Source organism: Dendrobates tinctorius, unplaced genomic scaffold, assembly GCF_039654945.1.
Source record: "Dendrobates tinctorius isolate UK_male_01 unplaced genomic scaffold, ASM3965494v1 ptg000063l, whole genome shotgun sequence".
NCBI classification, from domain to species: Eukaryota; Metazoa; Chordata; class Amphibia; order Anura; family Dendrobatidae; genus Dendrobates; species Dendrobates tinctorius.
The window spans coordinates 25,695,051-25,721,735 of NW_027361731.1; the positions used below are offsets into that span (position 1 = coordinate 25,695,051).

Here is a 26,685-nt window from a genome sequence, read left to right on the forward strand (position 1 = left end):
TAATGTAATGTATGTACACAGTGACTGCACCAGCAGAATAGTGAGTGCAGCTCTGGGGTACAATACAGGATGTAAGTCAGGATCAGTAATGTAATGTATGTACACAGTGACTGCACCAGCAGAATAGTGAGTGCAGCTCTGGAGTATAATACAGGATGTAACTCAGGATCAGTAATGTAATGTATGTACACAGTGACTGCACCAGCAGAATAGTGAGTGCAGCTCTGGGGTATAATACAGGATGTAACTCAGGATCAGTAATGTACATACACAGTGACTGCACCAGCAGAATAGTGAGTGCAGCTCTGGAGTATAATACAGGATGTAACTCAGGATCAGTAATGTAATGTAATGTTTGTACACAGTGACTGCACCAGCAGAATAGTGAGTGCAGCTCTGGAGTATAATACAGGATGTAACTCAGGATCAGTAATGTAATGTATGTACACAGTGACTGCACCAGCAGAATAGTGAGTGCAGCTCTGGAGTATAATACAGGATGTAACTCAGGATCAGTAATGTATGTACACAGTGACTGCACCAGCAGAATAGTGAGTGCAGCTCTGGAGTATAATACAGGATGTAACTCAGGATCAGTAATGTAATGTATGTAAACAGTGACTGCACCAGCAGAATAGTGAGTGCAGCTCTGGAGTATAATACAGGAGGTAACTCAGGATCAGTAATGTAATGTATGTACACAGTAACTGCACCAGCAGAATAGTGAGTGCAGCTCTGGAGTATAATACAGGATGTAACTCAGGATCAGTAATGTAATGTATGTACACAGTGACTGCACCAGCAGAATAGTGAGTGCAGCTCTGGAGTATAATACAGGAGGTAACTCAGGATCAGTAATGTATGTACACAGTAACTGCACCAGCAGAATAGTGAGTGCAGCTCTGGAGTATAATACAGGAGGTAACTCAGGATCAGTAATGTAATGTATGTACACAGTGACTGCACCAGCAGAATAGTGAGTGCAGCTCTGGGGTATAATACAGAATGTAACTCAGGATCAGTAATGTAATGTATGTACACAGTGACTGCACCAGCAGAATAGTGAGTGCAGCTCTGGGGTATAAATACAGAATGTAACTCAGGATCAGTAATGTCATGTATGTACACAGTGACTGCACCAGCAGAATAGTGAGTGCAGCTCTGGAGTATAATACAGGATGTAACTCAGGATCAGTAATGTATGTACACAGTGACTGCCCCAGCAGAATAGTGAGTGCAGCTCTGGGGTATAATACAGGATGTAGCTCAGGATCAGTAATGTAATGTATGTACACAGTGACTGCACCAGCAGAATAGTGAGTGCAGCTCTGGGGTATAATACAGGATGTAACTCAGGATCTGTAATGTAATGTATGTACACAGTGACTGCACCAGCAGAATAGTGAGTGCAGCTCTGGGGTGTAATACAGGAAATAACTCAGGATCAGTAATGTAATGTATGTACACAGTGACTGCACCAGCAGAATAGTGAGTGCAGCTCTGGAGTATAATACAGGATGTAACTCAGGATCAGTAATGTAATGTATGTACACAGTGACTGCACCAGCAGAATAGTGAGTGCAGCTCTGGGGTATAATACAGGAAATAACTCAGGATCTGTAATGTAATGTATGTACACAGTGACTGCACCAGCAGAATAGTGAGTGCAGCTCTGGAGTATAATACAAGATGTAACTCAGGATCTGTAATGTAATGTATGTACACAGTGACTGCACCAGCAGAATAGTGAGTGCAGCTCTGGAGTATAATACAGGAGGTAACTCCGGATCAGTAATGTAATGTATGTACACAGTGACTGCACCAGCAGAATAGTGAGTGCAGCTCTGGAGTATAATACAGGATGTAACTCAGGATTAGTAATGCATGTACACAGGGACTGCACCAGCAGAATAGTGAGTGCAGCTCTGCAGTATAATACAGGATGTAACTCAGGATCAGTAATGTAATGTATGTACAGAGTGACTGCACCAGCAGAATAGTGAGCGCAGCTCTGGAGTATAATACAGGATGTAACTCAGGATCAGTAATGTACATACACAGTGACTTCACCAGCAGAATAGTGAGTGCAGCTCTGGAATATAATACAGGATGTAACTCAGGATCAGTAATGTATGTACACAGTGACTGCACCAGCAGAATAGTGAGTGCAGCTCTGGAGTATAATACAGGATGTAACTCAGGATCAGTAATGTACATACACAGTGACTTCACCAGCAGAATAGTGAGTGCAGCTCTGGAATATAATACAGGATGTAACTCAGGATCAGTAATGTATGTACACAGTGACTGCACCAGCAGAATAGTGAGTGCAGCTCTGGGGTATAATACAGGATGTAACGCAGGATCAGTAATGCATGTACACAGTGACTGCACCAGCAGAATAGTGAGTGCAGCTCTGGAGTATAATACAGGATGTAACTCAGGATCAGTAATGTAATGTATGTACACAGTGACTGCACCAGCAGAATAGTGAGTGCAGCCCTGGAGTATAATACAGGATGTAACTCAGGATCAGTAATGTAATGTATGTACACAGTGACTGCACCAGCAGAATAATGAGTACAGCTCTGGGGTATAATACAGGATGTAACTCAGGATCATTAATGTAATGTACACAGTGACTGCACCAGCAGAATAGTGAGTGCAGCTCTGAAGTATAATACAGGATGTAACTCAGGATCAGTAATGTAATGTATGTACACAGTGACTGCACCAGCAGAATAATGAGTACAGCTCTGGGGTATAATACAGGATGTAACTCAGGATCAGTAATGTAATGTATGTACACAGTGACTGCACCAGCAGAATAGTGAGTGCAGCTCTGGAGTATAATACAGGATGTAACGCAGGATCAGTAATGCATGTACACAGTGACTGCACCAGCAGAATAGTGAGTGCAGCTCTGGAGTATAATACAGGATGTAACTCAGGATCAGTAATGTAATGTATGTACACAGTGACTGCACCAGCAGAATAGTGAGTGCAGCTCTGGAGTATAATACAGGATGTAACTCAGGATCAGTAATGTAATGTATGTACACAGTGACTGCACCAGCAGAATAATGAGTACAGCTCTGGGGTATAATACAGGATGTAACTCAGGATCAGTAATGTAATGTATGTACACAGTGACTGCACCAGCAGAATAGTGAGTGCAGCTCTGGAGTATAATACAGGATGTAACTCAGGATCAGTAATGTAATGTATGTACACAGTGACTGCACCAGCAGAATAGTGAGTGCAGCTCTGGGGTATAATACAGGATGTAACCCAGGATCAGTAATGCATGTACACAGTGACTGCACCAGCAGAATAGTGAGTGCAGCTCTGGAGTATAATACAGGATGTAACTCAGGATCAGTAATGTAATGTATGTACACAGTGACTGCACCAGCAGAATAGTGAGTGCAGCTCTGGAGTATAATACAGGATGTAACTCAGGATCAGTAATGTAATGTATGTACACAGTGACTGCACCAGCAGAATAGTGAGTGCAGCTCTGGAGTATAATACAGGATGTAACTCAGGATCAGTAATGTATGTACACAGTGACTGCACCAGCAGAATAGTGAGTGCAGCCCTGGAGTATAATACAGGATGTAACTCAGGATCAGTAATGTAATGTATGTACACAGTGACTGCACCAGCAGAATAATGAGTACAGCTCTGGGGTATAATACAGGATGTAACTCAGGATCAGTAATGTATGTACACAGTGACTGCACCAGCAGAATAGTGAGTGCAGCCCTGGAGTATAATACAGGATGTAACTCAGGATCAGTAATGTAATGTATGTACACAGTGACTGCACCAGCAGAATAGTGAGTGCAGCTCTGGATTATAATACAGGATGTAACTCAGGATCAGTAATGTATGTACACAGTGACTGCACCAGCAGAATAGTGAGTGCAGCCCTGGAGTATAATACAGGATGTAACTCAGGATCAGTAATGTAATGTATGTACACAGTGACTGCACCAGCAGAATAGTGAGTGCAGCTCTGGGGTATAATACAGGATGTAACTCAGGATCAGTAATGTAATGTATGTACACAGTGACTGCACCAGCAGAATAGTGAGTGCAGCTCTGGGGTATAATACAGGAAATAACTCAGGATCTGTAATGTAATGTATGTACACAGTGACTGCACCAGCAGAATAGTGAGTGCAGCTCTGGAGTATAATACAAGATGTAATTCAGGATCTGTAATGTAATGTATGTACACAGTGACTGCACCAGCAGAATAGTGAGTGCAGCTCTGGAGTATAATACAGGAGGTAACTCCGGATCAGTAATGTAATGTATGTACACAGTGACTGCACCAGCAGAATAGTGAGTGCAGCTCTGGAGTATAATACAGGATGTAACTCAGGATTAGTAATGCATGTACACAGTGACTGCACCAGCAGAATAGTGAGCGCAGCTCTGGGGTATAATACAGGATGTAACTCAGGATCAGTAATGTACATACACAGTGACTTCACCAGCAGAATAGTGAGTGCAGCTCTGGAATATAATACAGGATGTAACTCAGGATCAGTAATGTATGTACACAGTGACTGCACCAGCAGAATAGTGAGTGCAGCTCTGGGGTATAATACAGGATGTAACGCAGGATCAGTAATGCATGTACACAGTGACTGCACCAGCAGAATAGTGAGTGCAGCTCTGGAGTATAATACAGGATGTAACTCAGGATCAGTAATGTAATGTATGTACACAGTGACTGCACCAGCAGAATAGTGAGTGCAGCTCTGGAGTATAATACAGGATGTAACTCAGGATCAGTAATGTATGTACACACAGTGACTGCACCAGCAGAATAGTGAGTGCAGCCCTGGAGTATAATACAGGATGTAACTCAGGATCAGTAATGTAATGTATGTACACAGTGACTGCACCAGCAGAATAGTGAGTGCAGCTCTGGGGTACAATACAGGATGTAAGTCAGGATCAGTAATGTAATGTATGTACACAGTGACTGCACCAGCAGAATAGTGAGTGCAGCTCTGGAGTATAATACAGGATGTAACTCAGGATCAGTAATGTAATGTATGTACACAGTGACTGCACCAGCAGAATAATGAGTACAGCTCTGGGGTATAATACAGGATGTAACTCAGGATCAGTAATGTAATGTATGTACACAGTGATTGCACCAGCAGAATAGTGAGTGCAGCTCTGGGGTATAATACAGGATGTAACTCAGGATCAGTAATGTACATACACAGTGACTGCACCAGCAGAATAGTGAGTGCAGCTCTGGAGTATAATACAGGATATAACTCAGGATCAGTAATGTAATGTAATGTATGTACACAGTGACTGCACCAGCAGAATAGTGAGTGCAGCTCTGGAGTATAATACAGGATGTAACTCAGGATCAGTAATGTAATGTATGTACACAGTGACTGCACCAGCAGAATAGTGAGTGCAGCTCTGGAGTATAATACAGGATGTAACTCAGGATCAGTAATGTATGTACACAGTGACTGCACCAGCAGAATAGTGAGTGCAGACCTGGAGTATAATACAGGATGTAACTCAGGATCAGTAATGTAATGTATGTACACAGTGACTGCACCAGCAGAATAATGAGTACAGCTCTGGGGTATAATACAGGATGTAACTCAGGATCAGTAATGTATGTACACAGTGACTGCACCAGCAGAATAGTGAGTGCAGCTCTGGAGTATAATACAGGATGTAACTCAGGATCAGTAATGTAATGTATGTACACAGTGACTGCACCAGCAGAATAGTGAGTGCAGCTCTGGAGTATAATACAGGATGTAACTCAGGATCAGTAATGTAATGTATGTACACAGTGACTGCACCAGCAGAATAGTGAGTGCAGCTCTGGGGTATAATACAGGATGTAACTCAGGATCAGTAATGTATGTACACAGTGACTGCACCAGCAGAATAGTGAGTGCAGCCCTGGAGTATAATACAGGATGTAACTCAGGATCAGTAATGTATGTACACAGTGACTGCACCAGCAGAATAGTGAGTGCAGCTCTGGAGTATAATACAGGATGTAACTCAGGATTAGTAATGCATGTACACAGTGACTGCACCAGCAGAATAGTGAGCGCAGCTCTGGGGTATAATACAGGATGTAACGCAGGATCAGTAATGTACATACACAGTGACTTCACCAGCAGAATAGTGAGTGCAGCTCTGGAATATAATACAGGATGTAACTCAGGATCAGTAATGTATGTACACAGTGACTGCACCAGCAGAATAGTGAGTGCAGCTCTGGGGTATAATACAGGATGTAACTCAGGATCAGTAATGTACATACACAGTGACTTCACCAGCAGAATAGTGAGTGCAGCTCTGGGGTATAATACAGGATGTAACGCAGGATCAGTAATGCATGTACACAGTGACTGCACCAGCAGAATAGTGAGTGCAGCTCTGGAGTATAATACAGGATGTAACTCAGGATCAGTAATGTAATGTATGTACACAGTGACTGCACCAGCAGAATAGTGAGTGCAGCTCTGGAGTATAATACAGGATGTAACTCAGGATCAGTAATGTATGTACACACAGTGACTGCACCAGCAGAATAGTGAGTGCAGCCCTGGAGTATAATACAGGATGTAACTCAGGATCAGTAATGTAATGTATGTACACAGTGACTGCACCAGCAGAATAGTGAGTGCAGCTCTGGAGTATAATACAGGATGTAGCTCAGGATCAGTAATGTAATGTATGTACACAGTGACTGCACCAGCAGAATAATGAGTACAGCTCTGGGGTATAATACAGGATGTAACTCAGGATCAGTAATGTAATGTATGTACACAGTGACTGCACCAGCAGAATAGTGAGTGCAGCTCTGGGGTATAATACAGGATGTAACTCAGGATCAGTAATGTAATGTATGTACACAGTGACTGCACCAGCAGAATAGTGAGTGCAGCTCTGGGGTATAATACAGGATGTAACTCAGGATCAGTAATGTACATACACAGTGACTGCACCAGCAGAATAGTGAGTGCAGCTCTGGAGTATAATACAGGATGTAACTCAGGATCATTAATGTCATGTATGTACACAGTGACTGCACCAGCAGAATAGTGAGTGCAGCTCTGGAGTATAATACAGGATGTAACTCAGGATCAGTAATGTAATGTATGTACACAGTGACTGCACCAGCAGAATAGTGAGTGCAGACCTGGAGTATAATACAGGATGTAACTCAGGATCAGTAATGTAATGTATGTACACAGTGACTGCACCAGCAGAATAATGAGTACAGCTCTGGGGTATAATACAGGATGTAACTCAGGATCAGTAATGTATGTACACAGTGACTGCACCAGCAGAATAGTGAGTGCAGCTCTGGAGTATAATACAGGATGTAACTCAGGATCAGTAATGTATGTACACACAGTGACTGCACCAGCAGAATAGTGAGTGCAGCCCTGGAGTATAATACAGGATGTAACTCAGGATCAGTAATGTAATGTATGCACACAGTGACTGCACCAGCAGAATAGTGAGTGCAGCTCTGGAGTATAATACAGGATGTAGCTCAGGATCAGTAATGTAATGTATGTACACAGTGACTGCACCAGCAGAATAATGAGTACAGCTCTGGGGTATAATACAGGATGTAACTCAGGATCAGTAATGTAATGTATGTACACAGTGACTGCACCAGCAGAATAGTGAGTGCAGCTCTGGGGTATAATACAGGATGTAACTCAGGATCAGTAATGTAATGTATGTACACAGTGACTGCACCAGCAGAATAGTGAGTGCAGCTCTGGGGTATAATACAGGATGTAACTCAGGATCAGTAATGTACATACACAGTGACTGCACCAGTAGAATAGTGAGTGCAGCTCTGGAGTATAATACAGGATGTAACTCAGGATCAGTAATGTCATGTATGTACACAGTGACTGCACCAGCAGAATAGTGAGTGCAGCTCTGGAGTATAATACAGGATGTAACTCAGGATCAGTAATGTAATGTATGTACACAGTGACTGCACCAGCAGAATAGTGAGTGCAGACCTGGAGTATAATACAGGATGTAACTCAGGATCAGTAATGTAATGTATGTACACAGTGACTGCACCAGCAGAATAATGAGTACAGCTCTGGGGTATAATACAGGATGTAACTCAGGATCAGTAATGTATGTACACAGTGACTGCACCAGCAGAATAGTGAGTGCAGCTCTGGAGTATAATACAGGATGTAACTCAGGATCAGTAATGTAATGTATGTACACAGTGACTGCACCAGCAGAATAGTGAGTGCAGCTCTGGAGTATAATACAGGATGTAACTCAGGATCAGTAATGTAATGTATGTACACAGTGACTGCACCAGCAGAATAGTGAGTGCAGCTCTGGAGTATAATACAGGATGTAACTCAGGATCAGTAATGTAATGTATGTACACAATGACTGCACCAGCAGAATAGTGAGTGCAGCTCTGGAGTATAATACAGGATGTAACTCAGGATCAGTAATGTATGTACACAGTGACTGCACCAGCAGAATAGTGAGTGCAGCCCTGGAGTATAATACAGGATGTAACTCAGGATCAGTAATGTAATGTATGTACACAGTGACTGCACCAGCAGAATAGTGAGTGCAGCTCTGCAGTATAATACAGGATGTAACTCAGGATCAGTAATGTAATGTATGTACACAGTGACTGCACCAGCAGAATAGTGAGTGCAGCTCTGGAGTATAATACAGGATGTAACTCAGGATCAGTAATGTAATGTATGTACACAGTGACTGCACCAGCAGAATAGTGAGTGCAGCTCTGGAGTATAATACAGGATGTAACTCAGGATCAGTAATGTATGTACACAGTGACTGCACCAGCAGAATAGTGAGTGCAGCCCTGGAGTATAATACAGGATGTAACTCAGGATCAGTAATGTAATGTATGTACACAGTGACTGCACCAGCAGAATAATGAGTACAGCTCTGGGGTATAATACAGGATGTAACTCAGGATCAGTAATGTATGTACACAGTGACTGCACCAGCAGAATAGTGAGTGCAGCCCTGGAGTATAATACAGGATGTAACTCAGGATCAGTAATGTATGTACACAGTGACTGCACCAGCAGAATAGTGAGTGCAGCTCTGGAGTATAATACAGGATGTAACTCAGGATCAGTAATGTAATGTATATACACAGTGACTGCACCAGCAGAACAGTGAGTGCAGCTCTGGGGTATAATACAGGATGTAACTCAGGATCAGTAATGTATGTATGTACACAGTGACTGCACCAGCAGAATAGTGAGCGCAGCTCTGGGGTATAATACAGGATGTAACTCAGGATCAGTAATGTAATGTATGTACACAGTGACTGCACCAGCAGAATGGTGAGTGCAGCTCTGGGGTATAATACAGGATGTTACTCAGGATCAGTAATGTAATGTATGTACACAGTGACTGCACCAGCAGAATAGTGAGTGCAGCTCTGGAGTACAATACAGGATGTAACTCAGGATCAGTAATGTAATGTATGTACACAGTGACTGCACCAGCAGAATAGTGAGTGCAGCTCTGGGGTATAATACAGGATGTAACTCAGGATCAGTAATGTAATGTATGTACACAGTGACTGCACCAGCAGAATAGTGAGTGCAGCTCTGGAGTATATTACAGGATGTAACTCAGGATCAGTAATGTAATGTATGTACACAGTGACTGCACCAGCAGAATAGTGAGTGCAGCTCTGGGGTATAATACAGGATGTAACTCAGGATCAGTAATGTAATGTATGTACACAGTGACTGCACCAGCAGAATAGTGAGTGCAGCTCTGGAGTACAATACAGGATGTAACTCAGGATCAGTAATGTAATGTATGTACACAGTGACTGCACCAGCAGAATAGTGAGTGCAGCTCTGGAGTACAATACAGGATGTAACTCAGGATCAGTAATGTAATGTATGTACACAGTGACTGCACCAGCAGAATAGTGAGTGCAGCTCTGGGGTATAATACAGGATGTAACTCAGGATCAGTAATGTAATGTATGTACACAGTGACTGCACCAGCAGAATAGTGAGTGCAGCTCTGGAGTACAATACAGGATGTAACTCAGGATCAGTAATGTAATGTATGTACACAGTGACTGCACCAGCAGAATAGTGAGTGCAGCTCTGGGGTATAATACAGGATGTAACTCAGGATCAGTAATGTAATGTATGTACACAGTGACTGCACCAGCAGAATAGTGAGTGCAGCTCTGGAGTACAATACAGGATGTAACTCAGGATCAGTAATGTAATGTATGTACACAGTGACTGCACCAGCAGAATAGTGAGTGCAGCTCTGGGGTATAATACAGGATGTAACTCAGGATCAGTAATGTAATGTATGTACACAGTGACTGCACCAGCAGAATAGTGAGTGCAGCTCTAGGGTATAATACAGGATGTAACTCAGGATCAGTAATGTAATGTATGTACACAGTGACTGCACCAGCAGAATAGTGAGTGCAGCTCTGGGGTATAATACAGGATGTAACTCAGGATCAGTAATGTATGTGCACAGTGACTGCACCAGCAGAATAGTGAGTGCAGCTCTGGGATATAATACAGGATGTAACTCAGGATCAGTAATGTATGTATGTACACAGTGACTGCACCAGCAGAATAGTGAGTGCAGCTCTGGAGTATAATACAGGATGTAACTCAGGATCAGTAATGTAATGTATGTACACAGTGACTGCACCAGCAGAATAGTGAGTGCAGCTCTGGAGTATAATACAGGATGTAACTCAGGATCAGTAATGTAATGTATATACACAGTGACTGCACCAGCAGAATAGTGAGTGCAGCTCTGGGATATAATACAGGATGTAACTCAGGATCAGTAATGTAATGTATGTACACAGTGACTGCACCAGCAGAATAGTGAGTGCAGCTCTGGGATATAATACAGGATGTAACTCAGGATCAGTAATGTAATGTATGTGCACAGTGACTGCACCAGCAGAATAGTGAGTGCAGCTCTGGGGTATAATACAGGATGTAACTCAGGATCAGTAATGTAATGTATGTACCCAGCGACTGCACCAGCAGAATAGTGAGTGCAGCTGTGGAGTATAATACAGGATGTAACTCAGGATCAGTAATGTAATGTATGTACCCAGCGACTGCACCAGCAGAATAGTGATTGCAGCTCTGGAGTATAATACAGGATTTAACCCAGGATCAGTAATGTAATGTATGTACACCGTGACTGCACCAGCAGAATAGTGAGTGCAGCTCTGGGGTATAATACAGGATGTAACTCAGGATCAGTAATGTAATGTATGTACCCAGCGACTGCACCAGCAGAATAGTGAGTGCAGCTGTGGAGTATAATACAGGATGTAACTCAGGATCAGTAATGTAATGTATGTACCCAGCGACTGCACCAGCAGAATAGTGAGTGCAGCTGTGGAGTATAATACAGGATGTAACTCAGGATCAGTAATGTAATGTATGTACCCAGCGACTGCACCAGCAGAATAGTGAGTGCAGCTCTGGAGTATAATACAGGATGTAACTCAGGATCAGTAATGTAATGTATGTACACAGTGACTGCACCAGCAGAATAGTGAGTGCAGCTCTGGGGTATAATACAGGATGTAACTCAGGATCAGTAATGTAATGTATGTACCCAGCGACTGCACCAGCAGAATAGTGAGTGCAGCTCTGGAGTATAATACAGGATGTAACCCAGGATCAGTAATGTAATGTATGTACACAGTGACTGCACCAGCAGAATAGTGAGTGCAGCTGTGGGGTATAATACAGGATGTAACTCAGGATCAGTAATGTAATGTATGTACCCAGCGACTGCACCAGCAGAATAGTGAGTGCAGCTCTGGAGTATAATACAGGATGTAACCCAGGATCAGTAATGTAATGTATGTACACAGTGACTGCACCAGCAGAATAGTGAGTGCAGCTCTGGGGTATAATACAGGATGTAACTCAGGATCAGTAATGTAATGTATGTACACAGTGACTGCACCAGCAGAATAGTGAGTGCAGCTCTGGAGTATAATACAGGATGTAACTCAGGATCAGTAATGTAATGTATGTACCCAGCGACTGCACCAGCAGAATAGTGAGTGCAGCTGTGGAGTATAATACAGGATGTAACTCAGGATCAGTAATGTAATGTATGTACCCAGCGACTGCACCAGCATTATATTGAGCGCAGCTATGGGTAAATAAAAAAAACTATAGATAAAACAAGTTGTATAGTGATAATGGAGGGTCAGTGATTCCACTTCTTCACAGTCCGCAGGTCTCCCTCCCCACACCGGAAATCCTGCACACCCCTGTGAACACTATCAGTGGTACATCCCGCCCGGTGTCTCCCCAGGAGGCGCGACATGTGGACTAGTCCAGGTAAGAAGACTATAAAGAGAAGCACTCACCTGGCGGCAGGAGACACAGCACCGGAAGTGACGCCTCAGCTAATAAGCCGCACTGTGATTGGGCACAGCACAGACAGGCCCCACCAAGCCCTCTCGTGAGTGAAAGGACCAGCGGTGACGTAATGGTCATGTGACCTGACTAAAGAGGAGGCAGCAGCCACAAGGAGGGAGCGCGGGCGGCAGCAGCAGCAGCGGGGCCCTTTGTAGGATGCACATTTTATGCTTTCTCTGCCTCCTCCAGACATTGGATTGCTCCTCATATGTCCTGAAAGGGGTTTTCTACTTTCATGAAAAAATTAAAGTGGACCTCTACCAGTTCCTGTAATGTAAGACCTCCCTCCCCCGCTGCTGAGCTCCGCCTCCAGCATGAACATTACACTGATGGCTCCCATTACCGCTGCAGCCAGTCACTGAGCTCAGGCACTTGTGTCCTCCACATCAGTGGAGCTTAACCTGAGCTGTGGCTGTGGAGGGTGGTCTGACATTACAGGAAGTGCTGTGGGGTCCATATTTTCTTCAAGTGTTAACCCCTTTACCGTCTACAATAACAGTTTCTGCACCGATCTCACCTGTAAGAGGTAGAAAATGCGTGAGGAAGGATGGAAGAAAGAAGGAAGGAAGGGACGGAAGGAGGAAGGGAAGGATGGAGGGAGGGATGAAGGGACGAAAGGATGGAGGGAAGGAGAAGGGAGGGAAGATGGACGAATGGAGGGAATTTAAATAAAAACAAGCATTCGACCCCGGAGAAGGATGTGGCGACGACCCCCGTACCGGTCCCGGAGAAGGATGTGGCGACGACCCCCGTACCGGCCCCGGAGAAGGATGTGGCGACGACCCCCGTACCGGCCCCGGAGAAGGAGGTGGCGACGACCCCCGTACCGGCCCCGGAGAAGGAGGTGGCGACGACCCCCGTACCGGCCCCGGAGAAGGAGGTGGCGACGACCCCCGTACCGGCCCCGGAGAAGGAGGTGGCGACGACCCCCGTAGCGGCCCCGGAGAAGGAGGTGGCGACGACCCCCGTAGCGGCCCCGGAGAAGGAGGTGGCGACGACCCCCGTAGCGGCCCCGGAGAAGGAGGTGGCGACGACCCCCGTAGCGGCCCCGGAGAAGGAGGTGGCGACGACCCCCGTAGCGGCCCCGGAGAAGGAGGTGGCGACGACCCCCGTAGCGGCCCCGGAGAAGGAGGTGGCGGCGACCCCCGTAGCGGCCTCGGAGAAGGATGTGATGACTACCTCCGTACCGCCCCTGGAGAAGGATGTGATGACGACCTCCGTACCTGCCCCGGAGAAGGATGTGATGACGACCCTTGTACCGGCCCCGGAGAAGGATGTGATGACGACCGCTTTACCGGCCCCGGAGAAGGATGTGATGACGACCGCTTTACCGGCCCCGGAGAAGGATGTGATGACGACCCCCGTACCGGCCCCGGAGAAGGATGTGATGACGACCCCCTTACCGGCCCCGGAGAAGGATGTGATGACGACCCCCGTACCGGCCCCGGAGAAGGATGTGATGACGACCCCCTTACCGGCCCCGGAGAAGGATGTGATGACGACCCCCGTACCGGCCCCGGAGAAGGATGTGATGATGACCCCCGTAGCGGCCTCGGAGAAGGATGTGATGACGACCCTTGTACCGGCCCCGGAGAAGGATGTGATGACGACCTCCGTACCGACCTCGGAGAAGGATGTGATGACGACCTTCGTACCGACCTCGGAGAAAGATGTGATGACGACCTCCGTACCGACCTCGGAGAAGGATGTGATGACGACCTTCGTACCGACCTCGGAGAAAGATGTGATGACGACCTCCGTACCTACCTCGGAGAAGGATGTGATGACGACCTTCGTACCGACCTCGGAGAAAGATGTGATGACGACCTCTGTACCGGCCCCGGAGAAGGATGTGATGACGACCTCCGTACCGACCTCGGAGAAGGATGTGATGACGACCTCCGTACCGGCCCCGGAGAAGGATGTGGTGACGACCCCTGTACCGGCCCCGGAGAAGGATGTGATGACGACCCCTGTACCGGCCCCGGAGAAGGATGTGATGACGACCCCTGTACCGGCCCCGGAGAAGGATGTGATGACGACCCCTGTACCGGCCCCGGAGAAGGATGTGATGACGACCCCTGTACCGGCCCCGGAGAAGGATGTGATGACGACCCCTGTACCGGCCCCGGAGAAGGATGTGATGACGACCCCTGTACCGGCCCCGGAGAAGGATGTGATCATAGAATCATAGAATCGTAGAGTTGGAAGGGACCTCCTGGGCCATCTGGTCCAACCCCCTGCTCAAAGCAGGATTCGCTAAATCATCCCAGTTAGATGTCTGTCCAGCCTCTGTTTGAAGACTTCCATTGAAGGAGAACTCACCACTTCTCGTGGCAGCCTGTTCCACTCATTGATCACTCTAACTGTCAAAAAGTTTTTTCTAATATCTAATCTGTGTCTCCTCCCATTCAGCTTCATCCCATTGCTTCTAGTCTTTCCTTGTGCAAATGAGAATAAAGTTGATCCTTCTACAATGTGACAGCCCTTTAGATATTTGTAGACAGCTATTAAGTCTCCTCTCAGTCTTCTCTTTTGCAAACTAAACATTCCCAAATCCTGCAACCTTTCCTCATAAGACAGGGTTTGCAGACCGGTCACCATTGTGGTCGCTCTTTTCTGAACTTGCTCCAGTTTGTTGATGTCTTTTTTAAAATGTGGTGCCCAAAATTGGACACAATATTCCAGATGAGGTCTGACCAAAGAGGAGTAGAGGGCAATAATGACTTCACGTGATCTAGACTGTATGCTTCTGTTAATACATCCTAGAATTGCATTTGCCTTTTTTGCTGCTGCATCACACTGTTGACTCATATTCAGTCTGTGATCTATTAGTATACCCAAGTCTTTTTCACATGTGCTGTCACTTAGCCCTATTCCTCCCATTCTATATATGCTTTTTTCATTTTTATTGCCCAGATGTAGTACTTTGCATTTCTCCCTGTTAAAAACCATTCTGTTAGTTGCTGCCCACTTCTCCAGTTTATTTAAATCTTTTTGAATCCTCTCTCTCTCTTCTCTAGTATTAGCTATCCCTCCTAGCTTTGTGTCATCAGCAAATTTAATCAGTTTACCCTCAATTCCTTCATCTAAATCGTTGATAAAGATGTTGAACAATACAGGGCCCAGGACAGAGCCCTGTGGTACACCACTTGAGACATTCTTCCAACTGGATGTGCAGCCATTTACGACCACTCTTTGGGTCCGATCACTAAGCCAGTTATGAATCCACCTAACAGTTGCCTTGTCCATTCCATACTTAGTCATTTTTTCAATAAGGATTGTATGAGAGACTTTGTCAAATGCTTTGCTGAAGTCAAGATATACTATATCTACAGCATTTCCTTGATCCACCCAATCAGTAATACCATCATAGAAGGAAATTAAATTAGTCTGACATGACTTATCAGTTACAAACCCATGCTGACTCTGTTTAATCACTTCATTCTTATCCAGGTATTGACATACATGTTGTTTAATAATTTGTTCAAAGATCTTTCCTGGTATAGAAGTCAGACTCACCGGCCTATAGTTGCCTGGGTCCACCTTCTTCCCCTTTTTGAAGATAGGAACAACATTTGCTCTTCTCCAGTCTTCTGGCACTTCTCCTGTTCTCCAAGAATTTTCAAAGATTATGGAGAGGGGTTCAAAAATTTCTTCTGCTATCTCCTTCAGTACTCTGGGGTGTAATTCATCTGGACCTGGAGACTTGAATACATTTAGGTTAGCTAAGTGTTTCCTCACTATCTTTCTGTTTATAGATATCCTGGATTCTTCTATTCCCTTAATAGGACAGTGAATAACAGTTGATGTTACATTTCCTTTCTGAGAGAAAACAGATGCAAAATAGGAATTTAAAAGTTCAGCCTTCTCAACATCCTGTCTTACCATTTCATCATTTTCATCCTGTAAAAATCCTATAGCATCTTTGACTTTTCTTTTACTTTTGACATATCCCCAAAATCCTTTATTATTGCTTTTGACATCTCTTGCAAGCCTCAATTCATTTTCAGCTTTAGATAATCTGATTTGTGCCTTGCAGGTTCTGCAGACAGCATTATATTCTTCTTTAGATATGCCTCCTTCTTTCCATTTTATAAACATTTTTTGCTTCCTTTTTAGCATGTGCTTAAGTTCTGTGTTCATCCATCCTGGTTTCCTTAAATGCTTCCTATTCTTCCCTCTTTTCGGAATTGTTAACAACTGTGCTTTGAGAATTTCATTTTTCAAGATTTCCCATCCTTCCTGGACATTTTTGTCTTTAAGGATATCCAGCCATTGGATCCCTCCAATTCTCTTTCTGAATCCCTGAAAATCTGCCTTTCTGAAATCTAACCTTGACGTCTGAGTCTTCACAGGTCTTCCGCCTCTAGTTATCCAAAATTCTAAAATAGCATGGTCGCTACCTCCTAGGGTCCCAGCCACTTTTACCTCCTCAACCATTTCCTCCCTGTTTATAAGGATTAGATCCAAGGTAGCAGTTCCCCTTGTTTTCTCCTTTACCTTTTGGAAGATAAAGTTGTCAGCAAGAGAGGATAAGAATTTCCTTGACCTGTTAGTTTTGCCTGAGAGAGATTCCCAACAAATGTCTGGATAGTTGAAATCTCCCATGACAACTATGTCATATTTTTTGGAGAACTTGGCCATCTGATGCATAAAGAGTTCATCCATATCTTCAGCTTGCACAGGCGGCCTGTAGTAAATGCCTACAATGGTGTCCTTTCCATTGTTCTGTCCTTGTATTCTTACCCAAACAGTTTCCACAGAACTCCCAGTCTCTGAAGCTTCAATCTCTGTGCAGATATACGCATTTCTAACATACAATGCGACACCCCCTCCTCGTTTATCAAGTCTGTTTCTTGCAAATAAGTTGTATCCTTCTAGTCTTGTATTCCAATCATGTGTATTGTCCCACCAAGTTTCAGTGATTCCAATGACATCATATTTCTTTTCCTGTGTTAGTAGTTCCAATTCTCCTTGTTTGTTGCCCATGCTTTGTGCATTAGTATAGAAACATTTTAGTTTGTGATTGGTTTCTCCTTCTCCAATATTTTTTTTAATTAGATTCTTTCGTCTTTGTTCTTCCTTTCCACTTCTAATAGCAGAGTTCTCAGTAGCATTTGTCAGGTGTATGGCTTTTTCTGGTCTTTTGCTTCCCTTCCCATGTTGTTCTAGTTTAAAGCTCTCCTTACAAGTGTAGCAAGGCGACTTCCAAATACCTGCTTTCCAGTCTTCGTAAGGTGCACCCCATCTCTAGCAAGTAGTCCATCGTATAAGTAGTTCACTCCGTGATCCAGAAATCCAAATCGTTGCTGACGGCACCATCGACGTAGCCAGTTGTTCACCTGCAGAATCTTATTCCACCTCCTTGTTCCATGGCCATCCACTGGGAGGATGGAAGAGAAGACCACCTGCGCTCCCAGTTCTTTCACTTTCTTGCCTAAGTCTTCAAAGTCTCTGCAGATGGTTTCCAGGTCGTTTCTTGCGGTGTCATTTGTCCCCACATGTAGTAGCAGGAATGGGTAGTCATCTGTAGGTCTGAAGAGTCCTGATATCCTGTCAGACACATCTTTAATTTTTGCACCTGGAAGACAGCACATTTCTCTTGAAGTTATATCCGGTCTGCAGATAGCGGCCTCTGTTCCTCTCAACAGGGAATCCCCCATGACCACCACTCTCCGTTTCTTCTTCACAACATTTTTCTTTCTCCATCCAGGAGGACTCTGAAGGCGTACAAGGTTGCTGTTTGTTGGCAGAGTCTTATCCTGATGTATTTCTTCATCGTTTTCCTGCGTGAGAGCCTGGTACTGGTTCCTGAGCAGTATGGGTGCTGACTGCCTCCTGATCCTCCTGCTTCTCTGGGTCACATGTCTCCATTCCTCTGTTTCTTCAGGTGCACTTCGAATTTCTTCTCTTTCTGTAACATGAAGAGATAATTCTGCTCTGTCCAAGAACTCTTCACCTTCCTTAATGATCTTCAACGTAGCTAACCTCTCTTCGAGATTTTGCAACTTTTCCTCCAACAGGGTCACAAGCTTGCATTTGTGGCATGTGAAGTTTGGCTTTTCCACTGGTAAATCTGTGAACATGTAGCAAGAAATGCAGCTCACCAAATGGCTCCTGGCCTCTTCCATCTTGAGATTTCTTAAAAAGATGAAAGATGAGCCAAAATTCGGCACTTGGAATATGCAAATGATCTCCTCAAGACTCTTCCCCTGGTTTCTCCGATTTCCTCTTTTCAGCTGCAACGGCCAAAACCCAGTGATCGTTGAGCTCGCGGAGACTCTTCACTTATCCCAGAAGGCACTTGGAATATGCAAATGATCTCCTCAAGACTCTTCCCCTGGTTTCTCCGATTTCCTCTTTTCAGCTGCAACGGCCAAAACCCAGTGATCGTTGAGCTCGCGGAGACTCTTCACTTATCCCAGAAGGCACTTGGAATATGCAAATGATCTCCTCAAGACTCTTCCCCTGATGACGACCTCCGTACCGGCCCCGGAGAAGGATGTGGTGACAACTAGGTGCGTATCTGTTGTGTTAATGGAATCAGGATCTTCTTTGCACTTGTCCACTCCCTTAGGATCCACATCGCCGCCCAGACCACATTACAGATGGCGCCAACTACAGGACAAAGATTTACTCCTAACAGAAAACCACAAATCTCGCACTTTATGACATCACGATACAAGATTTACAACAACAAAACCAAGGTGACGTTTCCATTAAAAAATACAAATAATCCCCTCCCTGTAGCGTCCGCCCTCGGGTCTCATCCCCTCCCGGTAGCGTCCGCCCTCGGGTCTCATCCCCTCCCGGTAGCGTCCGCCCTCGGGTCTCATCCCCTCCCGGTAGCGTCCGCCCTCGGGTCTCATCCCCTCCCGGTAGCGTCCGCCCTCGGGTCTCATCCCCTCCCGGTAGCGTCCGCCCTCGGGTCTCATCCCCTCCCGGTAGCGTCCGCCCTCGGGTCTCATCCCCTCCCGGTAGCGTCCGCCCTCGGGTCTCATCCCCTCCCGGTAGCGTCCGCCCTCGGGTCTCATCCCCTCCCGGTAGCGTCCGCCCTCGGGTCTCATCTCCACTAGTCACTTCCTGCAAACTAACAAAACATAAAAAAAATAGAAAAGTGGGTCCTGAAGGAAGAAAAAGGCAATGGTGGCCCGGGTGGGATGGGAGCAGAGGGCGGTGGTCCGGGAAGAGGGGAGCCCAGGGTGGTGGCAGCCTGGGTAGATGAGAGAAGAGTACGGTGGCCCAATGAGAGGGAAGCCGAGGGCAGTGGTGGTGGCCCGGGAAACGGGGCCGAGAGCGGCGGCAGCCTAGAAAAGAGGGGGCCCAGAGCGGCGGCAGCAGCATCCTGGGAAAGGGGGGCCGAGGTCAGTGGCGGCCCGGGGAGCATTAGGCGACTCTACTTGTAGGAGTCATCTCCAGATGAGACGCTCCATCCACGAGTGCTCATCAGTCACAGCGCATAGCAGGCTGCCACCATGATTAGCGCTGCCCGGTGACTGCCGGTCCCACATGATCGGTTCCTCCCAGCATGCCATGGGGCAGGTGTCGCTCAGCAGCCATGTTTTCTTTTCCTGTGTGCTCTCAGTCCGGCGGCGGACTGGAAGGCTCTCCCGCACTCCTCGCACTCGTGCAGCGTCTTGTCCAGGTGCTGCGCCTGGTGACTCTCCAGATCGGTTTCTGTGGTGAAGCAGGTGCCGCAGATCTCGCAGCAGAGCATTACCTCCATGTGACGCTCTGCAGATCCCAGCTCGCGGTTACAGTTCAGCTTTTCTTTCCGCCTTATTCTTTTTGTCGTCTTCCTTGTGAGCGTGGAAACATCAGGGAGCACAAGAGTCATGGAGGCTTCGTCCTCCCCCCCTGCAGCGAGGCCGTCGCAGTCTGCACCACGGACCGTACCTGACAAAGAGAGCGAGATCATCAGGATCCTGCAGCTTGAGGCGCGACTAGAGGACACAACGCTCAACCGCAGCTCTATATGGACTGGAGTATATATGTGCGTCCACGGCTCTAGAAGTGACCGGAGCATATGTCGTACCCACAGCAATAAATGTGACCACTTATTGACACTCTATAGAGGTCTCTCCCTTCCCCGAGGCTGCACTGTACCATACACCGCCAATGTCACCGACGACACGGAGGCATCCGCACCTCTCGCTGCTGGTTCGGTGGCTGCAGAGCATTATGGGATATCAGCCAAGCTGCTGGCAGTGAAAGCAGACATATGAGTGCAGCTATGGCTGTGACTAGAGTGGAAGATGATATAACAGATATTATACATATGATGATATATGATGACTAGTACCTGTGATGGGGGTGGTCTCTTCCCCCTCAGAGCCCCCGCTGACCCCTCCGCCAGATTCGGGTACTTCATTCTCATCTAGATATAAAGATAAATGTGGGATGAAGCACCAATATAGCTCTGTATGTGACGAGCAGCAGAAGTGTGAGCGCAGCTGGGTATGTGACGAGCAGCAGAAGTGTGAGCGCAGCTGGGTATGTGACGAGCAGCAGAAGTGTGAGCGCAGCTGGGTATGTGACGAGCAGCAGAAGTGTGAGCGCAGCTGGGTATGTGACGAGCAGCAGAAGTGTGAGCGCAGCTGGGTATGTGACGAGCAGCAGAAGTGTGAGCGCAGCTGGGTATGTGACGAGCAGCAGAAGTGTGAGCGCAGCTGGGTATGTGACGAGCAGCAGAAGTGTGAGCGCAGCTGGGTATGTGACGAGCAGCAGAAGTGTGAGCGCAGCTGGGTATGTGACGAGCAGCAGAAGTGTGAGCGCAGCTGGGTATGTGACGAGCAGCAGAAGTGTGAGCGCAGCTGGGTATGTGACGAGCAGCAGAAGTGTGAGCGCAGCTCGGTATGTGACGAGCAGCAGAAGTGTGAGCGCAGCTCGGTATGTGACGAGCAGCAGAAGTGTGAGCGCAGCTCTGTATGTGACGAGCAGCAGAAGTGTGAGCGCAGCTGGGTATGTGACGAGCAGCAGAAGTGTGAGCGCAGCTGGGTATGTGACGAGCAGCAGAAGTGTGAGCGCAGCTGGGTATGTGACGAGCAGCAGAAGTGTGAGCGCAGCTCGGTATGTGACGAGCAGCAGAAGTGTGAGCGCAGCTCGGTATGTGACGAGCAGCAGAAGTGTGAGCGCAGCTCGGTATGTGACGAGCAGCAGAAGTGTGAGCGCAGCTCGGTATGTGACGAGCAGCAGAAGTGTGAGCGCAGCTGGGTATGTGACGAGCAGCAGAATCGTGGAATGTTAGAAGGGACATCCAGGGTAATCGTGTCTCACCCCCTGCCCAATGTAGGAGTCACTAAACCCTCTCAGATGTCTGTCCAGCTTCTGAAGACTTCCACTGAAGAACGGCCCAGACCTGAACCTAAGGGACAATCTGTGGTGACCTGAAGGGGGCGCTGTACACAGGAGATGCCCACGCAAATCAGATAGATGTGGAGCTGCTGCAAGGAGGCGGCCGCAATCATTGCCAATTCTCGATGTGCCGTGCTGATAGACACCGACCCAAAAACACTGAACACTGCCAGAAACTCACAAGGGACTGTAACACAGCATTAGTATAAGGGTGTGGAGATTTATGCAACTGCATCATGTTAATCTACTTTTTCCACCCAAAGAGATTTCACTTCAATTTTCATTGCATTTGTACAGATTATGGGCAACACTAAAGGTGGGAAAAGTTCTGAAATCATTGTTCTTGGTGGGATTTTTTTTTAATCAGGGGTGTGTAGACTTTTCCTATCCACTGTAGGGATAGTCAGTGATGTGTGTGGCGGATCAGCGGCCATCATCCAATTGCTGTGACTCGTTACCTCTTCTCCGGACCGTGCAGAGGATGCTGGCGATCTTAGTGGGGCGCCCGCTCCGGGGACGGGAGGAGACGGTATTGAAAGTCTTCCACTTGTAGATGATCTGCCGGACGGTGGACCGGTGCAGGTCACACACTTTGCTGATGGTCTTATAACCCTTCCCGGCCTCGTGGGCCTCCACCACCTTCCTCCGCACCTCGTCAGAGATCTCCTTGGATCGGGGCATGGTTCCTGGCTGCAAAGCACCTGGAGGGGAGTGCTGGATGGGGGAACGACTGCACCCGGGAAATCAGAGCAACTGTCCTCACAATTCCATGACCTGTGGAGACACAACGATAAGAAAAACTAAGTACACCCTTACTGCTTCTGTAGGAATGAAGAGGGCAGGAAGCAGCGGGGTACTGCCAATCACATCCCTGATCAACTGTCCATCAGTCAGTGTGAGCACTGCTATAAAAGCAGAAGTTCTGGCAGTTTGCTGGCCTGGAGCATTCAGGCGAGTATTACCACAATGTCAATGGGGACAGACATCAGCCCTGACCTCAGAGAAGCCATTTATAGACAAGCTGGAGTCCACAGTGAGAAACATTCAATATGGCTGACAATCTTTCATCCTCCTAAAGTAGTAGTGGACGTTCCAGCAAATTCAACCTGAGATCAGCCGTGCAATGCTCAGAGAAAGTGCAATAAGCCCAAGAGCTATAGCTCAGTCTCTAAAGGCCTGTTAAATAATTATGTTATGGCTGTGATGGAAGGGTCGGAGGAGAAAGCCTCTTCTTTCGATAAATAATCTGGCTAGTTTGGAAGCTACAAGATTTCTGGATTGCTGCACTTTGGAGAGACAAGTAGGTGCGCGCGGGGCCGCAAGAGAGCGGAGCGGGAAGGTGCGCGCGGGGCCGCAAGAGAGCGGAGCGGGAAGGTGAGCGCGGGGCCGCAAGAGAGCGGAGCGGGAAGGTGAGCGCGGGGCCGCAAGAGAGCGGAGCGGGAAGGTGAGCGCGGGGCCGCAAGAGAGCGGAGCGGGAAGGTGAGCGCGGGGCCGCAAGAGAGCGGAGCGGGAAGGTGAGCGCGGGGCCGCAAGAGAGCGGAGCGGGAAGGTGAGCGCGGGGCCGCAAGAGAGCGGAGCGGGAAGGTGAGCGCGGGGCCGCAAGAGAGCGGAGCGGGAAGGTGAGCGCGGGGCCGCAAGAGAGCGGAGCGGGAAGGTGAGCGCGGGGCCGCAAGAGAGAGGAGCGGGAAGGTGAGCGCGGGGCCGCAAGAGAGCGGAGCGGGAAGGTGAGCGCGGGGCCGCAAGAGAGCGGAGCGGGAAGGTGAGCGCGGGGCCGCAAGAGAGCGGAGCGGGAAGGTGAGCGCGGGGCCGCAAGAGAGCGGAGCGGGAAGGTGAGCGCGGGGCCGCAAGAGAGCGGAGCGGGAAGGTGAGCGCGGGGCCGCAAGAGAGCGGAGCGGGAAGGTGAGCGCGGGGCCGCAAGAGAGCGGAGCGGGAAGGTGAGCGCGGGGCCGCAAGAGAGCGGAGCGGGAAGGTGAGCGCGGGGCCGCAAGAGAGCGGAGCGGGAAGGTGAGCGCGGGGCCACAAGAGAGCGGCATAGTAAGTGCACGGAAAAATATAACCAATAACAGCTGCAGTCCATCCAGGAGCGGGGGGCGGACAGGCGTCCAGAAAAGCATCACAGCAGATATCGCTGCCACAGGAGGCGCTAGAGCTCCAGGTCAGGGGTGTACTCACTTCTCACTCTGCAGCCTCTGCACATAATCCCTGGCGTGACCCGTCCTGCGCTTCATCTGGTGATAACTATAACGACCAGAGATTTATTCCATTCTGATACCTCAGAGGGTGTACTCACTTCTTCTCATAACTGCACACTGATCACATGACGTGTGTGTATATAGCTATGTGATCACATTACAGAGCATGGCCCCCACAGCTGTCACTCCCACACACAATCACCCTCCTCCTCACAGACCTGTAGACCGGAGGCGGCAGCATCTGTGGAGACGAGTCCGGGGCTTCTACTCTGCAGGAGGCGGCCGCGGAGGCTGCTGGGAGATGTAGTGCTCACCGCGCACCCACAGCAGCCGCCGCTCATTAGTGCTGCTGTAAGATAGGACCTACGGTGACGTCACGGCCACGTGACCCTTGTGTGGGCGGGGCTATTACTATAGCATTCCATGCAGAGATGCGGCCGCCGGCCACACTGAGAGGCGGCAGAGAGGCCGGCGGCTGTGTACGGACGCCGGGTGAGGCGGGGGGGCCGCCTCTGCTCTGTTTCTCAGCGCCTGTAGTTTGGCTCAACCGTGGTCTCCGGTGCGCGGCGGGTTATAATACACCGCCGGTTACACAGAGCCCGATGTTAGGGTCCGTTATTCTTTTCTATCCTGTTGGGTTTAGGCTGCTGTGTACACAACCGGCCGCGTCCCGTGCTGGAAGTGCTCTGCTAATATATGATCGGTCTGCCGCTGTCACCCTCTCCCCGCTCCCACCTGCCCTCTGCCTCGTGACCTGCCCGCTCCCACCTGCCCTGCCCCCTCCTGACCTGCCCTCTGCCTCCTGACCTGCCGGCTCACACCTGCCCTCTGCCTCCTGACCTGCCGGCTCACACCTGCCCTCTGCCTCCTGACCTGCACGCTCCCACCTGCCCTCTGCCTCCTGACCTGCACGCTCCCACCTGCCCTGCCCCCTCCTGACCTGCCCTCTGCCTCCTGACCTGCCGGCTCACACCTGCCCTCTGCCTCCTGACCTGCCGGCTCACACCTGCCCTCTGCCTCCTGACCTGCCGGCTCACACCTGCCCTCTGCCTCCTGACCTGCACGCTCCCACCTGCCCTGCCCCCTCCTGACCTGCCCTCTGCCTCCTGACCTGCACGCTCCCACCTGCCCTCTGCCTCCTGACCTGCCCGCTCCCACCTGCCCTGCCCCCTCCTGACCTGCCCTCTGCCTCCTGACCTGCCGGCTCACACCTGCCCTCTGCCTCCTGACCTGCCGGCTCACACCTGCCCTCTGCCTCCTGACCTGCCCGCTCCCACCTGCCCTCTGCCTCCTGACCTGCCCGCTCCCACCTGCCCTGCCCCCTCCTGACCTGCCCTCTGCCTCCTGACCTGCCGGCTCCCACCTGCCCTCTGCCTCCTGACCTGCCCGCTCCCAACTGCCCTGCCCCCTGACCTGCCCTCTGCCTCCTGACCTGCCCGCTCCCACCTGCCCTCTGCCTCCTGACCTGCCTGCTCCCACCTGCCCTGCCCCCTGACCTGCCCGCTCCCTCCTGACCTGCCCTCTGCCTCCTGACCTGCCTGCTCCCACCTGCCCTGCCCCCTGCCTCACGACCTGCCCGCTCCCACCTGCCCTCTGCCTCCCGACCTGCCCTCTGCCTCCTGACCTGCCCGCTCCCACCTGCCCTGCCCCCTGACCTGCCCGCTCCCACCTGCGCTCTGCCTCCCGACCTGCCCGCACCCTCCTGACCTGCCCTCTGCCTCCTGACCTGCCCGCTCCCACCTGTGCTCTGCCTCCCGACCTGCCCTCTGCCTCCTGACCTGCCTGCTCCCACCTGCCCTCTGCCTCCTGACCTGCCCGCTCCCACCTGCGCTCTGCCTCCCGACCTGCCCGCTCCCTCCCGACCTGCCCGCTCCCACCTGCCCTCTGCCTCCAGACCTGCCCGCTCCCACCTTCCCTCTGCCTCCCGACCTGCCCGCTCCCACCTGCGCTCTGCCTCCCGACCTGCCCGCTCCCACCTGCGCTCTGCCTCCCGACCTGCCCTCTGCCTCCAATGTGCCTGAACCCTCCTGACACAGAGGGTCTGGGTCCAATGCAGAGAAGACATCACCTGCTCTACAGAAGAAAGCCACATCCTGTATGTGGGAGCATGATACTGTGTGTGGGGGAATGTTCTGTTGGGACATCATACTGTGTGTGAGGGGGAATGTACTGTGGGGACATCATACTGTGTGTGTGGGGGAATGTACTGAGGGGATATCATACTGTGTGTGTGTGGGAATGTACTGAGGGGACATCATACTGTGTGGGAATGTACTGAGGGGACATCATACTGTGTGTGTGTGGGAATGTACTGAGGGGACATCATACTGTGTGTGTGTGGGAATGTACTGAGGGGACATCATACTGTGTGTGTGGGGGAATGTACTGAGGGGACATCATACTGTGTGTGTGGGGGAATGTACTGAGGGGACATCATACTGTGTGTGTGGGGGAATGTACTGAGGGGACATCATACTGTGTGTGGGGGGAATGTACTGAGGGGACATCATACTGTGTGTGGGGGGAATGTACTGAGGGGACATCATACTGTGTGTGGGGGGGAATGTACTGAGGGGACATCATACTGTGTGTGGGGGGGAATGTACTGAGGGGACATCATACTG

The 26,685-nt window shown here is 49.0% G+C and overlaps 3 protein-coding genes across 6 annotated transcripts in view; 1 reads left to right on the forward strand and 2 right to left on the reverse strand.

Annotated features, from left to right (window-relative positions):
• The window catches only part of LOC141094013 (uncharacterized), a 72,434-nt gene extending 59,829 nt beyond the window's left edge, over nt 1-12,605 (reverse strand). Inside the window, exon 1 of the mRNA XM_073579699.1 lies at nt 12,461-12,605. The gene's annotated coding sequence lies outside the window, so the exon portion shown is untranslated. The remainder of the gene's footprint in view (nt 1-12,460) is intronic.
• A 526-nt stretch (nt 12,606-13,131) lies between these two features.
• On the forward strand, nt 13,132-14,706 carry LOC141093977 (uncharacterized). Its single transcript, XM_073579647.1, has one exon. The coding sequence runs from the start codon at nt 13,132-13,134 to the stop codon at nt 14,704-14,706; it is 1,575 nt and encodes a 524-aa protein (XP_073435748.1).
• Nucleotides 14,707-17,345: 2,639 nt separating this feature from the next.
• Nucleotides 17,346-24,755, reverse strand: LOC141094015 (uncharacterized). 4 transcript variants are annotated; one of them, XM_073579702.1, is made up of 4 exons: nt 24,280-24,755; nt 22,328-22,643; nt 20,818-20,892; nt 17,346-20,411 (listed from the first exon to the last, which is right to left on the reverse strand). In XM_073579702.1, exon 4 carries the CDS (start codon nt 18,644-18,646, stop codon nt 17,684-17,686), a length of 963 nt encoding a protein of 320 aa, XP_073435803.1. In that variant the 5' UTR covers nt 18,647-20,411; nt 20,818-20,892; nt 22,328-22,643; nt 24,280-24,755; the 3' UTR covers nt 17,346-17,683. The 4 variants fall into 4 exon arrangements, with proteins under 4 accessions (XP_073435803.1, XP_073435804.1, XP_073435805.1 ...); XM_073579703.1 differs by lacking the exon at nt 24,280-24,755 and adding an exon at nt 24,042-24,273; XM_073579704.1 differs by having other exon boundaries at nt 19,167-20,411; nt 24,280-24,726.
• Nucleotides 24,756-26,685: the final 1,930 nt, after the last annotated feature.